This window comes from Staurois parvus, unplaced genomic scaffold (assembly GCF_062004578.1).
Source record: "Staurois parvus isolate SC_StPar_1 unplaced genomic scaffold, SC_StPar_1.0 ptg000129l, whole genome shotgun sequence".
NCBI classification, from domain to species: Eukaryota; Metazoa; Chordata; class Amphibia; order Anura; family Ranidae; genus Staurois; species Staurois parvus.
In genome coordinates, this window is record NW_028317925.1 from 2,680,173 (window position 1) to 2,699,460 (window position 19,288).

General features: G+C 39.8%; 1 protein-coding gene across 1 annotated transcript in view; it reads right to left on the reverse strand.

Moving 5' to 3' along the window:
- Positions 1 to 6,960: 6,960 nt before the first annotated feature.
- Positions 6,961 to 19,288, reverse strand: part of NOC4L (nucleolar complex associated 4 homolog) — a 37,422-nt gene continuing 25,094 nt past the window's right edge. Inside the window, exons 9-15 of the mRNA XM_089672445.1 lie at positions 17,246 to 17,357; positions 17,093 to 17,153; positions 16,804 to 16,914; positions 16,552 to 16,715; positions 13,696 to 13,778; positions 9,784 to 9,897; positions 6,961 to 7,468 (exon numbers count right to left, since the gene is read on the reverse strand). Of these exons, the coding sequence (XP_089528571.1) occupies positions 7,355 to 7,468; positions 9,784 to 9,897; positions 13,696 to 13,778; positions 16,552 to 16,715; positions 16,804 to 16,914; positions 17,093 to 17,153; positions 17,246 to 17,357 (759 nt within the window). The 3' untranslated portion in view covers positions 6,961 to 7,354. The remainder of the gene's footprint in view (positions 7,469 to 9,783; positions 9,898 to 13,695; positions 13,779 to 16,551; positions 16,716 to 16,803; positions 16,915 to 17,092; positions 17,154 to 17,245; positions 17,358 to 19,288) is intronic.

A 19,288-nucleotide genomic window follows, 5' to 3' on the forward strand; every position in this document is an offset into this window, starting at 1 on the left:
TCTGCCAAACTCTGTAAAGCCTCCTCACTGTTCCACAGTAGATATGAAGTGTTTTCTTTAAAATATTTTTTTTTTTTTTGTCTGTAAACAAAGAGCTGACATGACTTGCCAAAAAGCCAAGTCAAGTCTCATCTGTCCAAAGGACATTCTCCCAAAAGCAGTGTGGCTTGTAAATATACATTTCGACAAATTCCAGGCTGACTTTTTAGGTCTTTCTTTCAACAGTGGACTACTACTGGGTCATCTTCTTTGAGACCATATTCCTCAAAAAGGAACTGATTGTGCAATCGGACACCGATATCCTTTGACCTTGGAGTTCAGCTTGTATCTTTTTGAAAGGTTTTCTTGGCTTTGTCAACCACTCTCTTTAATCAGGGGTCAAATTTCCTCTTGCAGCCACATCCTGTGAGGATGGCTACACTCCTCCAAACCTTAAAGGATACGTTCTCTTAAACAAAAATAAAATAATGCCCATTTTTTTAAGGGTTTTTTTTTTTGGAGCCTGTAAAACACTGCAGATTGCTGGTGCCATGCAGGACTCCAGCAGATTGTGAGTGTAAGCTGTCCGCTTGCTCCTCGTACAGGTAGACAGTTTTACACTGACAGGAAGACTCAAACTACCACAGTGCTCAACAGTGCCATTGTAGTTCATTAAGAATTACAAGCCAGCATCCACAAAGGATGTTGGTACTTGTAATTCATGCACAGAAGTCTGCACCGCCGCACTGTTTTAAAAAGTTACAGCTTGTACAGGGAACCTCTGTCACAGGGAGAGAGGGCAGAGGCTGCAACAGTGAGAACATGCTACATGTTCCACCCTAAAAACAGGTGGAACATGTAACATTTTCCCAAAGGTGGGAAGAAATGTGGGCAGAAACAAAATCTGCATGATGTGTTGTGAACAGGGCTCATAAAGAACAATTGTTTTCCTTGTGCCTATGCAGAACGCATGGAGAAAGACTCACTTCTCTGCACACTGGTGTGAACGAGGCCTAAATTGTGAGGTTCTGACTCAAATGTCAATGTCAGAGCATCTATATATGCATTCTTTTTTCACAGCTGTGAACTTCAAGTATTTGGAATTAAAGTTACAAAACTGTCTTTTTAACAGCAGTACAGTAGATTAATTAATGACAGCTTTCCTTAACAAGCATCTGCATCTGAAGAACCAATGTGTCCTTGTATCTAATTATTCTCTCAGAGCTCTACCAGCACCTCCCTTTTCCCTGTGTTCGGAGAGTTAAAATCTGATAAAATTAAATAAAACAGAGTGATTTATGCTGCTGTTAGCACCAGCCTTTCCATCACAACCTCCTCGTTAATATGCAGTGTTATTAAAGCATCAATTATCTGTGGAGGCGTCAGACAGTGTGAGAAGCAGGCTGCTGGCTTTGATAAGAGGACAGCCTGTTTGTTCATTAAAAGCCTCCACTGAAGCAGCTAACCAACATCCTGCACAAAGTAGAGGCCCTATAAGGATCACAAAAACAGGTTAATTAAGGGGCTAAATAGAAGTAATTTTAGAGTGGACCATGGAAAATGCAGCAAGCTGGAACATATCCTATTCACAGTACAATACTTTCCATGCAGTTTGATTGATTGCAAGCTAAAAGAAGAATATCAAGTAATTGGAACTCAAGAGACACTTTAAACTGGTTGTTTTAAGATCAAAAGAAAAAAAGCAGTATCTGCGTGTATAAAGTTTGTGCATATACACAATTGCACTTAATATCTTCAAGCACAGTGGGCAATTGGCCAAATCCTTTCAAGCCAATCGACTTTTTAGTCCTCAATTATTAATAGGACAGTACAGAGTTGTTTAGCTGAAAGTGTCACAAGTTTTCTGAATTATGTACAAGGCTACTAGTAGAAGGGACCCATGCTCATCTCAATTCTGTGGGGAAAATGAGGGCTGGGAAATGCTGCTCAATTCTTAAAGTGAAAATTGGAGGATAGACATAGAAGGAGCTGCCACTGCTGACTTGATTTAAAGTACAGGATTGGGGAACATCATTCTGATCCTTGCTTCACTGCTGCAGTGGTAGACAGTCAATCACATAAATTAAACCCAAATAAATTCTGTATTACAAGGGGCATTCAAATCAAAGTGGGACTTTTGAGTTTATATAATAAAAGAAAAAATTCTGAGGAAGGGAAACTGCATTTGTTTTTCAACATACTCCCCTGCTACATTTATACACCTTTTATACACCTATTACAGCGTTTAATGCCTGGAAATCCTTGGCACAGAAATATTTGTCAGTACACCTGAACCATCCAAGGCTTCACTTCAGCATCGTGTTCATCGTTCCCACAGAATGATTGGTCTCTTGTGCAATTGCACAACAGTTTATGCGTTGATTATCCAGGCTCAAGCATTCCACATGCTGAATGTTCACCAGAATTACTGCTGTGGACTGGGAACCACCACGGCTGGGACTGTCACTGACAGACGTACAGCCATGTTTAAAATGTTTCCACCATTCAAATGTCTTACTGCGGCTGAGTGTCTCTTCACCGTACTGTGCTTGAAGTCTTCTGTAAATATCAAGGGGTTTCACACCTTTGTTCACAAAAAACTTCATCACCACACGCTGTTTCATGCACGCACTAACACGGTTATCTGCCATTTTGAATAACGGTCTCTATACTGACCTGCAACATGTGCCACCTATCACTAATAGGATATACTTATTATTACTGCAGGTACTTATATAGCGCTGTCAATTTACGCAGCGCTTTACATATTGTACATTCACATCAGTCCCTAACCTTCAAGGGGCGTACAAACTAAGGTCCCTTACATTCATACCTACACATACTATGGACAATTTATACAGGAGCCAATTAAACTACCAGCATGTCTTTGGAGTGTAGGAGGAAACCGGAGTACCCAGAGGAAACCTACGCAGGCACAGGGAGAACATGCAAATTCCAGGCAGGTGGTACCGTGGTTGGGATTGGAACCAATGACCCTAGTACTGCCAGACAGAAGTGCTAACCATTTAACCACTGTGCTGCCTACTTGTCACTTACTACTGTGTGTAGTACTGTCACGCTAGCATCCCTTTTTATATCTGTAAAACTAAAAGTCCCAGTTTGATCTGAATACCCCTCGTATTTAGGCTTAATTTATAGATAGGTATATTAGATTATTTTGCAGAAAAAACTGCAGTGAGCCCCAAATTAATTTGTTACATAGTCATCCAGAACACCAGCTTGTCCCCTTTTGTTACTGCCTCAGTAAAACCCCCAAGAGTCTCTCTCCTTGTGCAATTCTTAACGTAGCAAAACAATCAACCATGAAAATGTACCCTGTAAAATATGTACATATGTTAGAGAAGTCACTGTGGCTGACCCCTAATCTAAAAATCTCTTAAAATATGTCTCTTTATATGCTGGTCTTTTTTTAAATCATGTTATCATGTGTACTTCTCTTAACAATTTGCCTTTAGATAATATCACCCAACCCCTGACCCATAATCTTTCAAACTAACCTTCTAAAATGAAAAGGAAGAGGTTCCGTTTAAAACTAGAAGATGAGTAAGTGGAGATTGATTGGAATGTAAAACTACCAGAAGCATACAGGTTATTAAATGAAAATAGTGATAGTTTACAGATAAGGCAGCACATTACACTTGCCTCTAAATTTTCGGGGCATATACAGCTGTCCTCTAAAAGCAACACTTCACGCAGCATATTATTAGGCAGAAAAAAAAAAAAAAAAAAAAAAAAGATTCCTTTACTTTACTGGTTTTCAGCTAGTTGTTAAACCCACTTAGTAAGACTGAAGGTTTCCAGAGATGAAACCAGCAGTGACTAAGACAATTCAGGTACAGTTGCGCTAAAAAGTTTGTATACCCTGGCAGAAATTCTGAATTTCTAATATTGATATTGAAAATATGACTGATCGCACCAAAAAAACTGTCTTTTATTTAAGGATAGTGATCATATGAAACCATTTTTTATCCAATAGTTGTTTGGCTCCTTTTAAATCATAATGAAAACAGAATCACGCAAAAAGGTCCTGATCAAAAGTTTACATACCCTGGAATGTCTGGGCCTTGGTAAAGACACAAAATGACAAACAGGTTAAAATAGCAATGAACATCTGGGGCAATCAAAGGGTTAACTGTGTGCTGTTTTACTAGGGAAATATGCTGCTGTGCAGCAAAATACATAGCAGCATGTTCTTGCTGGCAGGAGAGAGATCTGTCTCGTTTACACACAGATCTCTCCCGTCAGTTTTACTCAGCAATCGCCGGCAGGGAATCTCCAGCCAGGACCTGGTGATTGACATCCGTAGCCGCCAATGGTGGCACAGGTAGGGCGGCGCGCACCCCCTACCTGAAAATTCAAATCAAGTATATATACACATGACTTTGCGAAGCCCTGCCACCCTGTAGCAGTATTTCTACTATGGGGGGAGGGAAGAGGTTAAAGGTTAATTTCCCATATCTGTAGCTTTTTAAATCGCAATTAGTGTGTATAGTTTGTAAGCGCTCACATGGATGCACTGAGCAAGCTAGATACGACATCATGGGGAGCAGAAAAAGAACTGCATAACATTATTATTATTATATAGGATTTATATGCGCCAACAGTTTGCACAGCGCTTTACAATATAAGGAAGAGAGTACAATTACAACACATTTCAGTACAGAAGGAATGTGATGGCAAGAGACTTTTATAAAGATGGAAAAGGATATAAAAAGATATTCAAAACCTTGAATATGCCAGTCAGTACCATTCAATCACTTATTAAGAAATGAAACATTTGGGGATCTCTCGATACCAAGCCAAAGTCAGCTAGACCAAGAAAGATTGGAGTCACAATTGCCAAAATAATTGTTTGGAATGCAAAGAAAGCTGCGCATGGGGCGCTCTTGAACTTTCCAGCATGACAATGACCCTAAGCACAAGGCCAAGTTGACCCTCCAGTGGTTACAGCAGAAAAAGGTGAAGGTTCTGGAGTGGCCATCACAGTTTCCTGAACTTAATATCATCAAGCCACTCTGGGGCAACTATTACAAAATAATTTTTCATTGATGTTAAATGGGGCAGTACACAGTATTAAGAACTAAGGGTATGAAGACTTTTGAAAAGGGATCATTTTATTTGTTTACTTGTTGCCAGGTTTTGATTTATGATTATGACCTACACTTGAATATGAATCCCAGAAGAAATAAAAGAATTGTGTTTTGCCTGCTCACGCATGTTTTCTTTAAAAATGGTACATGCTGTACCAAATTCTCCAAGAGTATGCATACTTCTGAGCTGAACTATACCCAGGCGCACTTTCACTGTTAGTAATGTAGGATGGCAGAAGCAGCTCACAAGCAACTACATCTTAAAGTGACTGCAAAGGCAAAAACTCTTTCAATTAAAATAAAAGAGGTTTATACTTACCTGTTCTGTGCAATGGTATTGTGCAGAGTGACCCCTTACCTCATCTTCTAGGGTCCCCTGCCAATGTTCTCCACTCCTCTTGTGTGTTCTTCCATAACAAGCAATTTGCTATGGGAGAACACATGCGGCCCTCCCACCACTCCCTTCTCGCCAGATTTGATTGACAGCAGCAGAAGGCAATGGCTTCCACTGATCTCAGCAAACCCTGTGAGAGCAGGAAGACGGGTGAGAAGACCTGCAGCCGGGTACAGTGAAGGATCAACAGCAGACTCAGGTGTTGGGGAGAGAGAGGGAGGGTGACAGGCAATGCAACGTTTTTACCTTAATGCAGAGAATGCATCAAAAGTAAAAAATCTTCAGTGTTTACAACCACTGAGAACTTTCCATGTGTATTAATTCATCAAGAACTTTTCTATAATGTTATTAAGGAAACTGCAATACAATGTTATTCACAACTGTAAAAGCAACAGATCATAAAGATTAAAGCTGAAGTTTAGTTGTGATTTATATGGTGTAGTTGAACCAATGTAAGAATGCATATTTTATACCTGACCGGGATCTATGTAAGCTGCAAATCGCTGTAGTAGTCACTGCTACTACAGTGATTAGCAGAAGTCTTTCAAAGCCAGAGCTGAGCAGCTGCTCTTCTGCTTAGTAACCACAGGGGGTGACCCAGGTGGCACTGAAAGAAAGCCTTGTATTTTTTTCAATGAATAAAAGGCTTTAGCTGACTGGATGTGGCAGAGGCAGGACAATGATTCCTTTCTCTCTTTCTTGAGTGGCAGCAGTGCAGAGCGAGTGACCTTTCTGTAGTTTCTATGCAGAAGGGAAACCACTTAGCACTGGACCCTAAAGACTGCGGCTAATAACTATAGTAGCAGTAACTAATACAGTGATTTCCAGCTTACACAGACATTGGTCAGGTATGAGAGATGCATACGTACATTGCTCTAAGCTGAACCAACGTACCTATGCGATATAAATCATGCCTAAACTTCACATTTAATCTTTATGATCTGTTACTTACAGTTGCTATCATTGTAGTATAGCGGCAGTAACTACTACAGTGATTTGTGGGTTATACTTGCATCAATTAGGCAAAAGACATGCATACTTACATTGGTTAAAGATAGACCATTGTGACCTATGCTATGAAAATACCTAAACCTCAGCTGTGAACATACTACAGTGTAAACGGCCATGTTAACGAATTGTCAGTCACAGCAAAATTTCTGCAGCACAACCCAACACCTCATTGAAATAAAAGTTGAAGTGTCTGTTAACTGTTTAAAGGCCTGACAGCCAATAAACTTACATTTCACAAAGAAGTGAACCAAACAACAAGTTTACTGCACAAGAGCACCATAAGCAGTTGTCATTTGACATCGCTCAGTTGTGACAATTTACTGTTCCAGCATCAAGCACTTGTGGAGAAACAGAGCAGAGGAAATTTAGTATACACCAGGCCTTGAACTGTTCTCAGGTGTTATACAGTTTGGATTTTTGTAGTAGTGTACTTTTTTTTGTACTCAAAAATTTCAATACAACACATTTTGCTTGTAGAAATGAAAATGTTATTGCATACATGGTACTGTGTTCTAAAGATGCATAGACAAACCAAAATGACAAGGCAAAAAAAACCCAGAAAAGATGCAAATAAACTCAATACTGTCCCAAGTCTTTCCGCTCCGGTCTTTCTGTGTTGTTTGTATGGGTGAGTGTCCTTGCGTGAGGCTTGTAACTACATAACCACCCAGAAATCCGAGAATACAACTGTGTGACATCTTTGTCTTTGGAGTATACAGTTAAGTAGACACATGGGAAGTGTCTATTTGACCACCTGGTCCCAAGTTCTCATATGGTGCACATAAAACCATTACCTCTGCTTGCACTAGGAGATGAAAAAAGCATTATATGTGTTCTCATTTATGCCAAGAACTTCACGCTATATAGAAAAGTGTTCAGCTGTGATATCTTGTTTCCTGCCTAAAAGTCCTCGTACAGATTCAAATTCCAGTGGCACAGACCCATGTCGTTTCTTCATCTGCTTTTCAAATAGCTAGAAAAGAATTTTGAATCAATTTAGATTTTTTTACAAAACAGAAAACACTAAAAGTAATATTTGCCTTATATCTAGACACTGTAAAAACATGCTATGGAGAAAAACATTGTACCAAGAATCCTGTCAGGCCTAGTTGCTAGTCTGGAGAATACAGAAGTTATTTCCATTGTGTTTCCACGATTTTCGTGACGCTCCTAAAGTGGATTTGTACTCAAAAGTGAAGATTTGCTATGTTCCAGAGAACGTCTAGAAATGTTAATTGTGCCTTAGTACACTGAAAATCTACTTTTGCTCTGGAATTCCTCCTTTAAAATAGCTGTGCACTTTCAAATATGCAAGTGTGCCCACAGCTCCATAGCTGTGTATCTGCAGTGTAAGATTTGGAGTGTGACAGGATTATGTCATTGCCATAGAGAGAAAAGGGCACTGCATGCATCTCCCTGCTTCTGCTTAAATCTGTAGATCTGTGCTTTGTAAACCTCTCCTGTTACTTCTTATATATTTCCAAATCGCCAATCATCCCTGTCTCTATGATGGCCACCCCCACACATAGAAACAGTGCAGGGCAAAGTAATGTAAGTCAGTAAAGGGGAAAAGATCAGCTGCAGGGAGCTTACAGCAAATACAGGTGACTAGTACTTGGTCATTTGCCTGCCTGTTTTCGGCACAAGTTCTACAGTTCACAACCTTTAATCCCTTGGCGCCGCTGCCTCCCAGCTCTTTAGGGAGTTTTAGATGTCGAGAGGTGAGGTTTGTGATCATGCGATCACCATGACTGGCTATCACAGTGGTCATATGATCTGAAAGCTCAAGTAGAGATCAGGAACTTTTTGATATTCGCCAGTAACTGCATACATGAGCTCTTGGCAGTGTTATTTTTCTTTTCTTTTGAGTACACATATATGCAACCTCTCAGCGTAAAGGCCCAGCCCCAGAAAGGCCGCATATATGCATGTGGCCGGAGGGAAGGAGTTAAGGTAGCCTCCAGATCCAGTCTGCAAGTAGGCAGAGCTTAAGGCACATGTTCCCAAAGTGCTGTATCAAAGCACATTAATAGAAAGTTATGTGAAAGGGAAAAGTGTGGAAGAAAAAGGTGCACACGCAGCAGGGATGACCGCAGCCTGGAGAGGATTATCAGGAAAAGGCCATTCAGAAGTGTTGGGGACTTTCACAAGGAGTGGACTGAGGCTGGAGTCAGTGCATGAAGAGCCACCACACACAGACGGATCCAGGACATGGGCTTCAAATGTCGTATTCCTCTTGTCAACCCGCTCCTGAATAACAAACGTCAGAAGCGTCTTACCTGGGCTAAAGAAAAACAGACCTGGTCTGTTGCTCAGTGGTCCAAAGTCCTCTTTTCTAATGAGAGCAACTTTTGCATCCATTTGGAAACTAAGGACCCAGAGTATGAAGGAAGAATGGAGAGGCACACACTGCAAGATGCTTGAAGTCCAGCGTGAAGTTTCCACAGTCTGTGTTGATTTGGGGAGCCATGTCATCTGCTGGTGTTGGTCCACTGTCTACCAGAAGATTTTGGAGCACTTCATGCTTCCTTCCGCAGACGAGCTTTATGGGGATGCTGACTTCATTTTCCAGCAGGACTTGGCATCTGCCCACACTGCCAAAAGCACCAAAACCTGGTTCAATGACCGTGGGATTACTGTGCTTGATTGGCCAGCAAACTCTCCTGACCTGAACCCCATAGAGAATGTATGGGGCATTGCCAAGAGAAAGATGAGAGATATGAGATGGAACAATGCAAAAGAGCTGAAGGCCACTATTGAAGCATTGTGGTCTTCCATAACACCTCAGCAGTGCCACAGGCTGATAGCTTCCATTCCACGCCGCATTGAGGCAGTAATTGCTGCAAAAGGGGCCCAAACCAAGTACCGAGTACATATGCATGCTTATACTTTTCAGAGGTCCGATATTGTTCTATGTACAATCCTTGTTTTATTGATTGCATGTAATATTCTAATTTTCTGAGATTGTGGATTTGGGGTTTTCATGAGCTGTAAGCCATAATCATCACAATTATGACAAATCACGGCTTGAACTATCTTGCTTTGCATGTAATGAGTCTCATATATTAGTTTCACCTTTTAAGTTGCATTACTGAAATAAATTAACTTTTGCACGATATTCTAATTTTTAGAGTTTCACCTGTATAAGAGGCCGCTCTTTCACTTTTAATTTCACTTCATCTAGTTTTATACATAAATGTATACATCTGAACTATTGCATTCAAATACTGTATCTGTATATGATATGTGAATTTAATAAGTATCAAGATGAATCTCTCTGTTCCTCACCTCATAGGAAGATAACTCAAGAAGCTCAGAAATTTCACTTTCTTGTGTAGACAAGGAACGGCTAATGACATTGGCAGCTCTAACAACATCTGGGTAATAGTGATTCTGTAGAGCCTACAATTAAAAAACAGGAAAAAAACTCAAGTATACAAATTGAGACATTGAAATACACTCATGGAATCAAGTTGCACAGTATTCTCAACACAAATGAACAAAACGATCATTCCTATCCTAGGTATTCCTTGCAATATAGGTATACTTTGGTTGACTAACATTTTCAGGTACCAGTAAAAACAGAGCTCTATGCTTTGCAAAATTATCTCTGCAGCATCCAAAACACAGATATTCATCCCAATTACACCAAACATTACTAAATTCTCTTGACATAAAAACAGCCAATGCTGGCAAAAGTCACTTTTTGCAAGATCTGAAACCCTACTAAAAAGTCCAATTGCAGAGATACCCCCAAACAGCTGCCCACCTATTTAAAGTAAAATAAATATATCACTTTATAAATCTACCAAAGTGCATTCTTATTGGGCTTTACACATAGGCCTCTGTACCAAAAATAGAAGTAACATTACCTATAAAGGATATCTAAATAAACACACAGAAAAGTTTTGTTGCCATGCTGTCTTGTATGAGTTGGATTGTTAATTGTAAAACAATAAGACCCTATGGTGTAAGGTGCATGGTAACCGTGATTGAAGATATATAACCAGTTATATATGCATATACATTTGTAATGTTTGAAATGGCAAATAATTTTTTTTAACTGTTTAGCCACTCCTGTAATTAATACAGTTACACACCAGAGCAAGGATGATCACTTTGCTCTTTGCTGGTTCCGCTTTAAGGTTTTCTGGGCTACCTACTTGATCAATGGCAGGACTGATGACGTGGATTCATTGTTTCATGAACATGTTATAGGCAGTCAAAGGAAGCTGTGTGGTTTAACCACTTGCTTCGCAAGCCTATTCTGACATTCAAAAATCATCATTTTTGCTAGAAAATTACTTAAGACTCCCAAAACATTACATAAGTTTAAGCATAAGCCCTAAAGAATAAAATGGTGAGTGTTGCAATTTTGTTACACAGTATTTGCGCTGTGGTTTTATAAATGCAAATAGTTGGGAAAAACACAATTTAATGCATTTTAGTGCACACAAACAATATAATACCCATTTTTTGGATAACATTAAATATGTACAAGGTAGTATTTGGTCCCATCCCATTTAGCTCACCTACACTCATCAGCCCCTGGTACCTGTTCCCGTGGCTGTGCTACTCCAAGCAACGTCCTACACATATGGTGGACATGCTCCATGCTCTTTCGGTTTTGGTCAAAGGTCCTTAAACTCCTGCAATCATTATTGGCTCGTCCCTTCCCAAGGGACCCATGGCATATTCTTCTACACCTGAAGCTCTTGGGCTTCACAAAACACCAATTTAAGCAGGCTACTTACGTACTATTGGCAACTAAACAAACTATAGCAAAAGACTGGAATGAACAATTAATATCCTTCATGGAAGTCCATAGCCGTCTAGATTTTTTCCTGGTTAATGAAAAACTCTCTAGCATTCTTACAGATACCCACGAGATTCCTCAAAATATGGACTGCATGGATTCAATATGCCCATTCTGCTATGCCATTAAGCGCTTTCGATGTTCTCATTTCGACTCTCTTACCACCCCCCCCCCCCCCCCACTTTGTGCATTCATAATTCCTCTATTTCTTTTGTTATTGCTGGAAGTCAGGAAATAGGTGTATAGTCTCTTATTTGCTCCTTCTGCTGATATTATTGACACGATAAGGTTGATGTTACTCTTTGACATACTGGTTACATAGTTTCCAATCATTGATATGTTTTCGCTATGCACGACTGCTTTTACAATGTTGCCTATTATTGTTATACCTTATTGTACACAAGACATTTGTGTTTGTACTCTCCAAACTTGAAAAATCCTCAATAAAGATTTATTGAAAGGAAAATATAAAAGATGATGTTAACAGATGCCCAACATGTCACGCTTTAAAACTTCACATGCCTGTGGAACAGCAGCAAACTACAGTATCTAAAAATCTCAAAAGGCGATGCTTTAAATTTTAATACCTTTACAGGTTACCAATTTAAAGTTACACAGGACGTCTGGTGCTAGCATTATTGCGCTCGCTCCAACTTTTGCCATTATGCCTCATGTGTGGTGCAATCGTCATTTACGTATGCAACTGGGACTGACATGTGCATTCACCTTTGTGCGAAAGCACATGGGGGGGGGTTTGAAGGCGAGGGTGATTTGATATTTTTATATTGTCTCTAATTTTTTTGATTACTTTTATTGCAGTCACAAGGAATGTAAACATCCCTTGTGATAACAATCAGCAGTGACAGGTCTTCTTTACTAAAACATCTTGGGTGTATTAAACCCCAGATGTCTCCTCTGACCTTAACAGATTAGACCAAGATCGGTCTGATCCGGATACTTGTACAAGATAGCAACAACTTCTAAACAAAACACGGAAGTTGGAAGTAGCTTAAAGCAGAGCTCCACCCAAAAGGGGAAGTTTAAGGACTGCTCCCTCACTCCCCATTAAGGATTGGCACCTTTGGGGGGTGGGGGGGAGCGGGTACCCGAATTTGACAGGTACCCGCTCCCACTTCTGGTGTCCTCCCTCCCTATAGTCTTTTGGGACACGTGACAGGTCCCAAAAGACTACAGGACTATTCAATGAAGCGCAACGCTACTCGCGCATGCGCAGTGGGTACCCGGCTGTGAAGCAGCAAGCTATCACAGCCGGGGGCCCACACTGAAGATGCCGGTCTCCTGGAATACAGGATGAACAGTGAAACGGGCTGCAAGGGACACACTGCAGGACCAAGGAACAGGTAAGTGGCTGTTTTTTAAAAGTCAGCAGCTACAGTTTTTGTAGCTGCTGACTTATTTTTTGACAGTGTGAGTGGAACTCCGCTTTAATACAGGTCACTTCCAGGTTTCAAATACCAGAGATGATCAGGTCTCTTAACACCCTCATGGTAAGCCGGCGCAACCGCCGGCTGAACCATAGCATCTCCCGGTGGGTCAGGAGAGCCCAAGAGAGCTGCAAAAGGCAGAGACAGGGGGTCAGACTTTCCCACCACCTGTAAAAGCAATCCAGTGGCTGCTTAGCCACTGGGATAGCTTTTACATTGTAGGGAATCGTTGGCTGAAAAGAACAATACTGGGATGATGCCAACCCAGTATAACCCCTTCAACCAGAGGACGTACAGGTATGCCCTTTTGAGGGAGGCGGAAGAGGTTAAAGCCCAACTCAAGGAAAATGAATAATTATGGATTTATTCAATCCTCTACACTGCTAGACCAGTCCCCGCAGTGTCTTCTCCCCCATGTTCCACCAGTCTAAGGTCCTGACATCAAGGTCCATAGCATGATGATGCAAAAGGATAATCCACCGCCATCTGCCGGGGAGCAGAGGATGAAGTTAAAGCCCTTTTACTCCTCCCTAGACTAACAAAGCATTTAAACTTCGCAGTGTGGGTGCAACCCTACTGCAAGGGAAGATTTTCACATTTCGGGGGTTAGCCTTAAAATTATAGGGTTTTGTTTATCAACATTTACCAACTGATCCAGGATATTTTGCTGTACTGATTGACCCTAAAGCGACTCTAAAATCAATGTAGTGCCCTGCAAAGACGTCATTTAATACTCTGCAGCTGCCCATGTCTCCGATCACCGCTGTAGGCAACAAAAACTACCAGCTGAAGAATCTAATTCACACTTCAAGGAATGTTAAATTACTGCCCCACCCCCATTATTGGTTAAATAGGCTGCCTCCCAAATCATTACTGTGTTATTTAGTGAGGTATTCAAACCAATAAAACTGGTAATGATGAAAGAATTGATCAACTCACTTCTATCTCCCAGAGAGAGCTCTCTAAAGCTTGACTCTTTGCTGGATCTTGCTCCTCCATGATGTACGGATCAGATGTTAAATCTTAAATACAAAACAGAAAGATTACAAATGTGCTTAATAATGCATTTACACTATTCCATTTTTCTGCAGTATGTATTTACAGCATATAAGTACACGGATCAGCCGTAACTTTAAGATCACCTAATATTGAGCAGGTTCTCTCTTTTGCTGCTAAAACAGCCCTGACTCATTGATGCATGAATGCCACTAGACCTCTGAAGGTATACTTTAATATCTCAAACAAATTAGCTTGCGAGCCACTGAGGTATATTATGTAGGTATAAGTACTAGATCACTGGTTAGTAAACTCACTCTCTTGTGATGTGCGTTTATCAAAAATTAATTTAAATGTTAAACGCGCTCTAATATCCACAAAAAAATGTGCATCAAAAAGTGCTATGTGCTTATAAATAAATAAAATATGAGAATAAATAATGTATCGTGATTGAAATTATGACTTGTGAAAAATAAATATTAAACGTAACTAATTATATAAAATTATAACTAGTGAGAAATAAATTCATATATTATCACGTCACTAAATGTGCAATCCTTATAACAATGCGCAAATCTTCCATCAGTGAAAAACATACATCACATAATTTGATAAGTGAAATTAAAAAGTGAATAAGAAATAATAAATAAAATAAAAAAAAAATATTAAAAAAATATAAAAAATAATAAAAAGTCTCTAAATAAACGACGATTATATCCCACATCACACACGACACATCATCATCCCCCGGACGAAGCTACGAAACCCCTGTAGCGCAACGCTTTGGGGAGGGGCAGTGACGTCATCGCGCAATCTAACAACGATACGGCGAGTACTGAGGGTGTGTGGATACACACCGCTCGTTTGATCTAGCTACAAGCTGTGGGATATTATATATACAAAGCGCTATTGTTATTTTTAAAATGTGAGTGCAATATAGAAGCACAATAAAAGGCTGTTTTACCCCTGGGATAAGGCACCATATCTTTTATTCCTTTTCTTACATGTAACATACGAGGAATATAAAGGCAGAGGGCTAAGGAGTGGATTAAAGAAGGGAGTATCCCTCACAGTCCTGCAGCCACACAGGTTCTCAACATCACAGTAAAGATCATATCTTCATATTGAAGGAGAATATATCCATCCAAGCTGGACATTTACTTTGCACATTGGGATATAATCGTCGTTTAGTTAGAGACTTTTTATTATTTTTTATATTTTATTTATTATTTCTTATTCACTTTTTAATTTCACTTATCAAATTATATGATGTATGTTTTTCACTGATGGAAGATTTGCACATTGTTAAAAGGATTGCACATTTAGTGACGTGATATGATATGAATTTATTTCTCACTAGCTACAATTTTATATAATTAGTTACGTTTAATATTAATTTATTTTTTGCAAGTCATAATTTCAATCACGATACATTATTTATTCTCATATTTTATTTATTTATAAGCACATAGCACTTTTTGATGCACATTTTTTTGTGGATATTAGAGTGCGGTTATACTTTAATATCTGGCACCAGATATTAAATTTCACTTATGTGAAAGTGCGAACAATCCTAAAATAAGGGAAATCCATCACCTTGGACGGATGTACACTCACCAGAAAGTATATGGTATGAAGCATGTATATGACGACATGTCACATCTGGAGGTGAAAAACAACAGCCAGGGGGTTAATCAAACTGCTCCATCCTGGGTTATGGTGGAAGAAAGGACCTTTGTCCTATGGAAAGTAGCTCAAATCCAAGAGCCAGAAACATGTATATAGTGTAGTATTTTATTATAATTCTTTCAGGTTAAAATCAACATCCATGTGGAGTAAAATCAGCAAATAATAAATACCAAAATGGCCACCGCTCTGACATTTGGCAGTGGCGGTGTGACGTCACCAATGGAGGCTCCACCTGACACATTTCGTGCGCATGCACGTCCTCAAAGGTACGCCCATTAGCAATGGTGAGCGTACATCCGTCCAAGGTGGTGGATTTCCCCTATTTTAGGATTGTTCGAACTTTCACATTCTGCACGCTGAAAGTATTGCACTTTACCAACGTTAAGGACACTATACGAATGGATTTGCCGAATGAAACAATTTATGAAGTATAACCACGATCATTGTTATTGATTTTTGCACTATGGTTGTCTTTTATAAACATAAGGAATTGTCATTAGGAGCATCTTCTTAAATTGACAGGACTAATATGTGTACCACATAAGCACATAGCCAGTCTGTGGAAGCCAAAATTATTGTTGGTTTGCAGGAATCAAATACTTATTTTACTCACTGAACTACAACTCAATTTATAAAATTTGTATTATGTGTTTTTTCCTGGATTTTGGTTGACATTCTGTCTATATCATTTAAAATACACCTATGATAAAAATTATACACCCATCAAATTTTTTGTAAGTGGAAAAACTTACAAAATCTGCCATGGATCAAAAAAGTATTTTCCCCACTGTACATATTGTTTAGTTTTCATAATACGTGAACATAAAAAATGTGTTCAAAGCACACACACAAAAAAAAAAAAAATACAGGCAGTGACAGGAAACATTTATACACGTCACTACATGTATATGGGTATCAAGGGGCTTTCATGCTGACCCTCTAAAATGTTTGCCAAGTCAGTGATTCAGAAAGTATTGAAGCTTAAAGTAACAGGGTTACAAATATTATCTCAGCAATGGCAGCCTCCGAGTTTCAGAAATGACAAGTTTCTTTTAAAAGTGATAAAACAAGAAAGTCATGGATATAATAATATAAAGGAAAAGGAGTCACCCCCCAACGCCATAGGCCGATGGATGAGAGGTCGGCAAGCTGGATGCCTTCGGATCAGGTTGCAGATGAACGGGATGATCATCATTAATACTTGTGGAGGAGCCGTCAGAGATAATCGTGACAGACGCTTGGCAAATGCAGCAACAAGGTACACCGGTAGATGGCTGCAAAACACATTAAATTATCAAATTCAGATGGTATTTATCAAACATTAAGCAGAGATATGCTACATGTATAAGCTGTCCAACTCACGTGGAAGACAAGAACAAGTTGGCTAAGTGGAAGAACCTGGCTCGATATTTTGCGTGAAACACGGAGGGTTCCAAGAGAGAATAAAGTTTTTTGTAGAAATCTGGGTACTCCCTACAAGGACATATAGAAACCATTAACAAAATATGCAACCTTGAACAACTGTACTTTAATTCACTGTTCTCGGTCTTGTTATAAGGAAATGTATTACATCGCTGTAAGCCTGCAGGTGTCAACCTAAAATGTCAACCATCATTACGGATTTAAATTGTACACAAATATTGTTACTTACAGGTTATGCTGATGAATCAGAACAAATAGTCCATTAAGAGCCAAAAGGCTTATAGCTCCACCTAGAACAAAGCAAAAATACATAGCATTGTGACAATGAAAGAGAACCATTAAATTTCAAGTCACACAAAACAAAATATACATATCTATTTACCAATATCGTAGGCCGCAGTAAGGAAATCAATCATCAAGGTGGGCTTGCTCATGTGAGGCAATATAGACTCATGCAGGATTAAAAGCACTTTCTTATACAGACTTATAGCAAGCTGGAGATGAAAAAGAAATAAAAATGTTTATATGTGTATATATATAATAATCAATGTATTAGCAGGGATTTTATACTCTCTTCATATTTACAGTCCAACTCCACTGGAGTTTCTCCCCTATCCCCTGCTTAAAAGAAAGAAAAAAAAAAAATTCTGTTAGCCCATCCTTGGGTGATTACATTCCCTGGCCTATAGGGTCTGTTTACAACAGGTGGAGCCAATAGGAAATGGGTTGAATGATTCTGTTGCTCATTTAACCTTAAAGAAGAGTTGCACTGGACCACAAAGAGGTCCAGGAGTGAAGAAGAGGTGGATTGTAGATAGTATAATTTTTTACTAGATGTTCACTTTAAAGGTAGTATAGTGCAAAATTCTTAAATTGTAGTAGTATTTCAACACCGCCTGTAAAAATGTGATTTTTTTTTTCTCCATACTTACCTGTAAAATCCATTTCTTGGACACACAGCAGGCTATTCATGACTATGTAGGGTTATAGGCCACCTATAGGTGAATGGACACTGGCCAACCAATCAGAGAGGAGGTCCTCCTCTATATAACCCCTCCTATACAGGAAGTACTCCAGTTTTTGTAAGAAAGCAATGAAAATTCCAGAAAGAGGGGCGGGACCTCTGTGTCCAGTGATGTACTCCAAGAAATAGATTTTACAGGCAAGTATGTACAAAAAATTCAAATCCAAGAGCAGGCTATTCATGACTATGTGGGATGTCCCAAAGAAATAAGAAATTTGAGGGAAGGGGAACCATGCTCTGAACTGGTTTCAGGGCTGACTTCTTGAGGTTAAGCACCCAGCACAGCTGTTCCAGGATCTGCAACGTAAAGACCATATCCTGCTTCAGATCTGGCACCGACAGATTTCTGAGCAAGAGATCGTCTAGATAACCTGTTTCCAGTACTCCTCGAATCTGGAATAGCCCCAAAACTGGAGCAAGAATTTTTGTGAAAACTCTGGGAGCTGTGGCCAGGCCAAACGGTAGTGCTATGAACTGGAAATGCTGAGCCCCTACTACAAATCACAGAACTCTTTGGTGAGGAATGAATATCAGTACATGCAGGTATACGTCCTTGATATCTATGGACGCCAAAAAATCTACCTTTTGTAGGGAGGCCACTACTGACCAAACCAATTTCATACGAAAGGATTGGACATTTAGTAACCGATTTAGCACCTTGAGATCCAAAATGGGCCTTACATCCCCATTTGCTTTTGGGACTGTAAACAGGTTTGAATAAAACGGCTGAAATCTTTAGTCTGCTGGAACCTCCATGATCACTCCCTGAGACAATAGGCAATTTAAGTGCCTGAAATAAAACTCTTCTTTTCTCTGGATTTATTGGTATATTTGATCTTAGTAACCAGGGAGAAGGAAATACCTGAAATTCTAGCTTATACCCGAGAGAAATCGTGGAAATTACCCATTTGACTTGGATTACAGCCCTCCATGCGGCCTCACAATTCAAAAGCCTTCCCCCCCACCCAAACAAGTGGGGGCACCTCTTCATAAGGAGGCGGACCTTGGATCTGTCTTAGATGACTTTTACACCCAGGGCCTCCTTGGATTTTGATTCTGGGATCTACCTCTGGAGGCTGGGACCTGTGTGTGACAAAACGACTGCCTGGGCCCAGCAACCAAAGCCCCTGAAACCTTAAAGAAGGGCGTTTTGGATTTCCTCTTAGAGGGAAGATGAGCAACCTTATCCCCCCCCAAAAAATTTTTTTGTATATATTTGTCCAAATCTTCCCCAAACAGCCGTTCCCTGTGAATGGGAAAACCTGCCAACTATTTTTTGCATGGCAGTTCTGCCAACCAACTCTTCAGCCATAAAACATTGTGCATGTGCACTGCTAAGAGGGCCAAGCAAGAAATTTTCTGAATTGAGTCCTCAAAGAGCATCAACCATGAAACACAAAG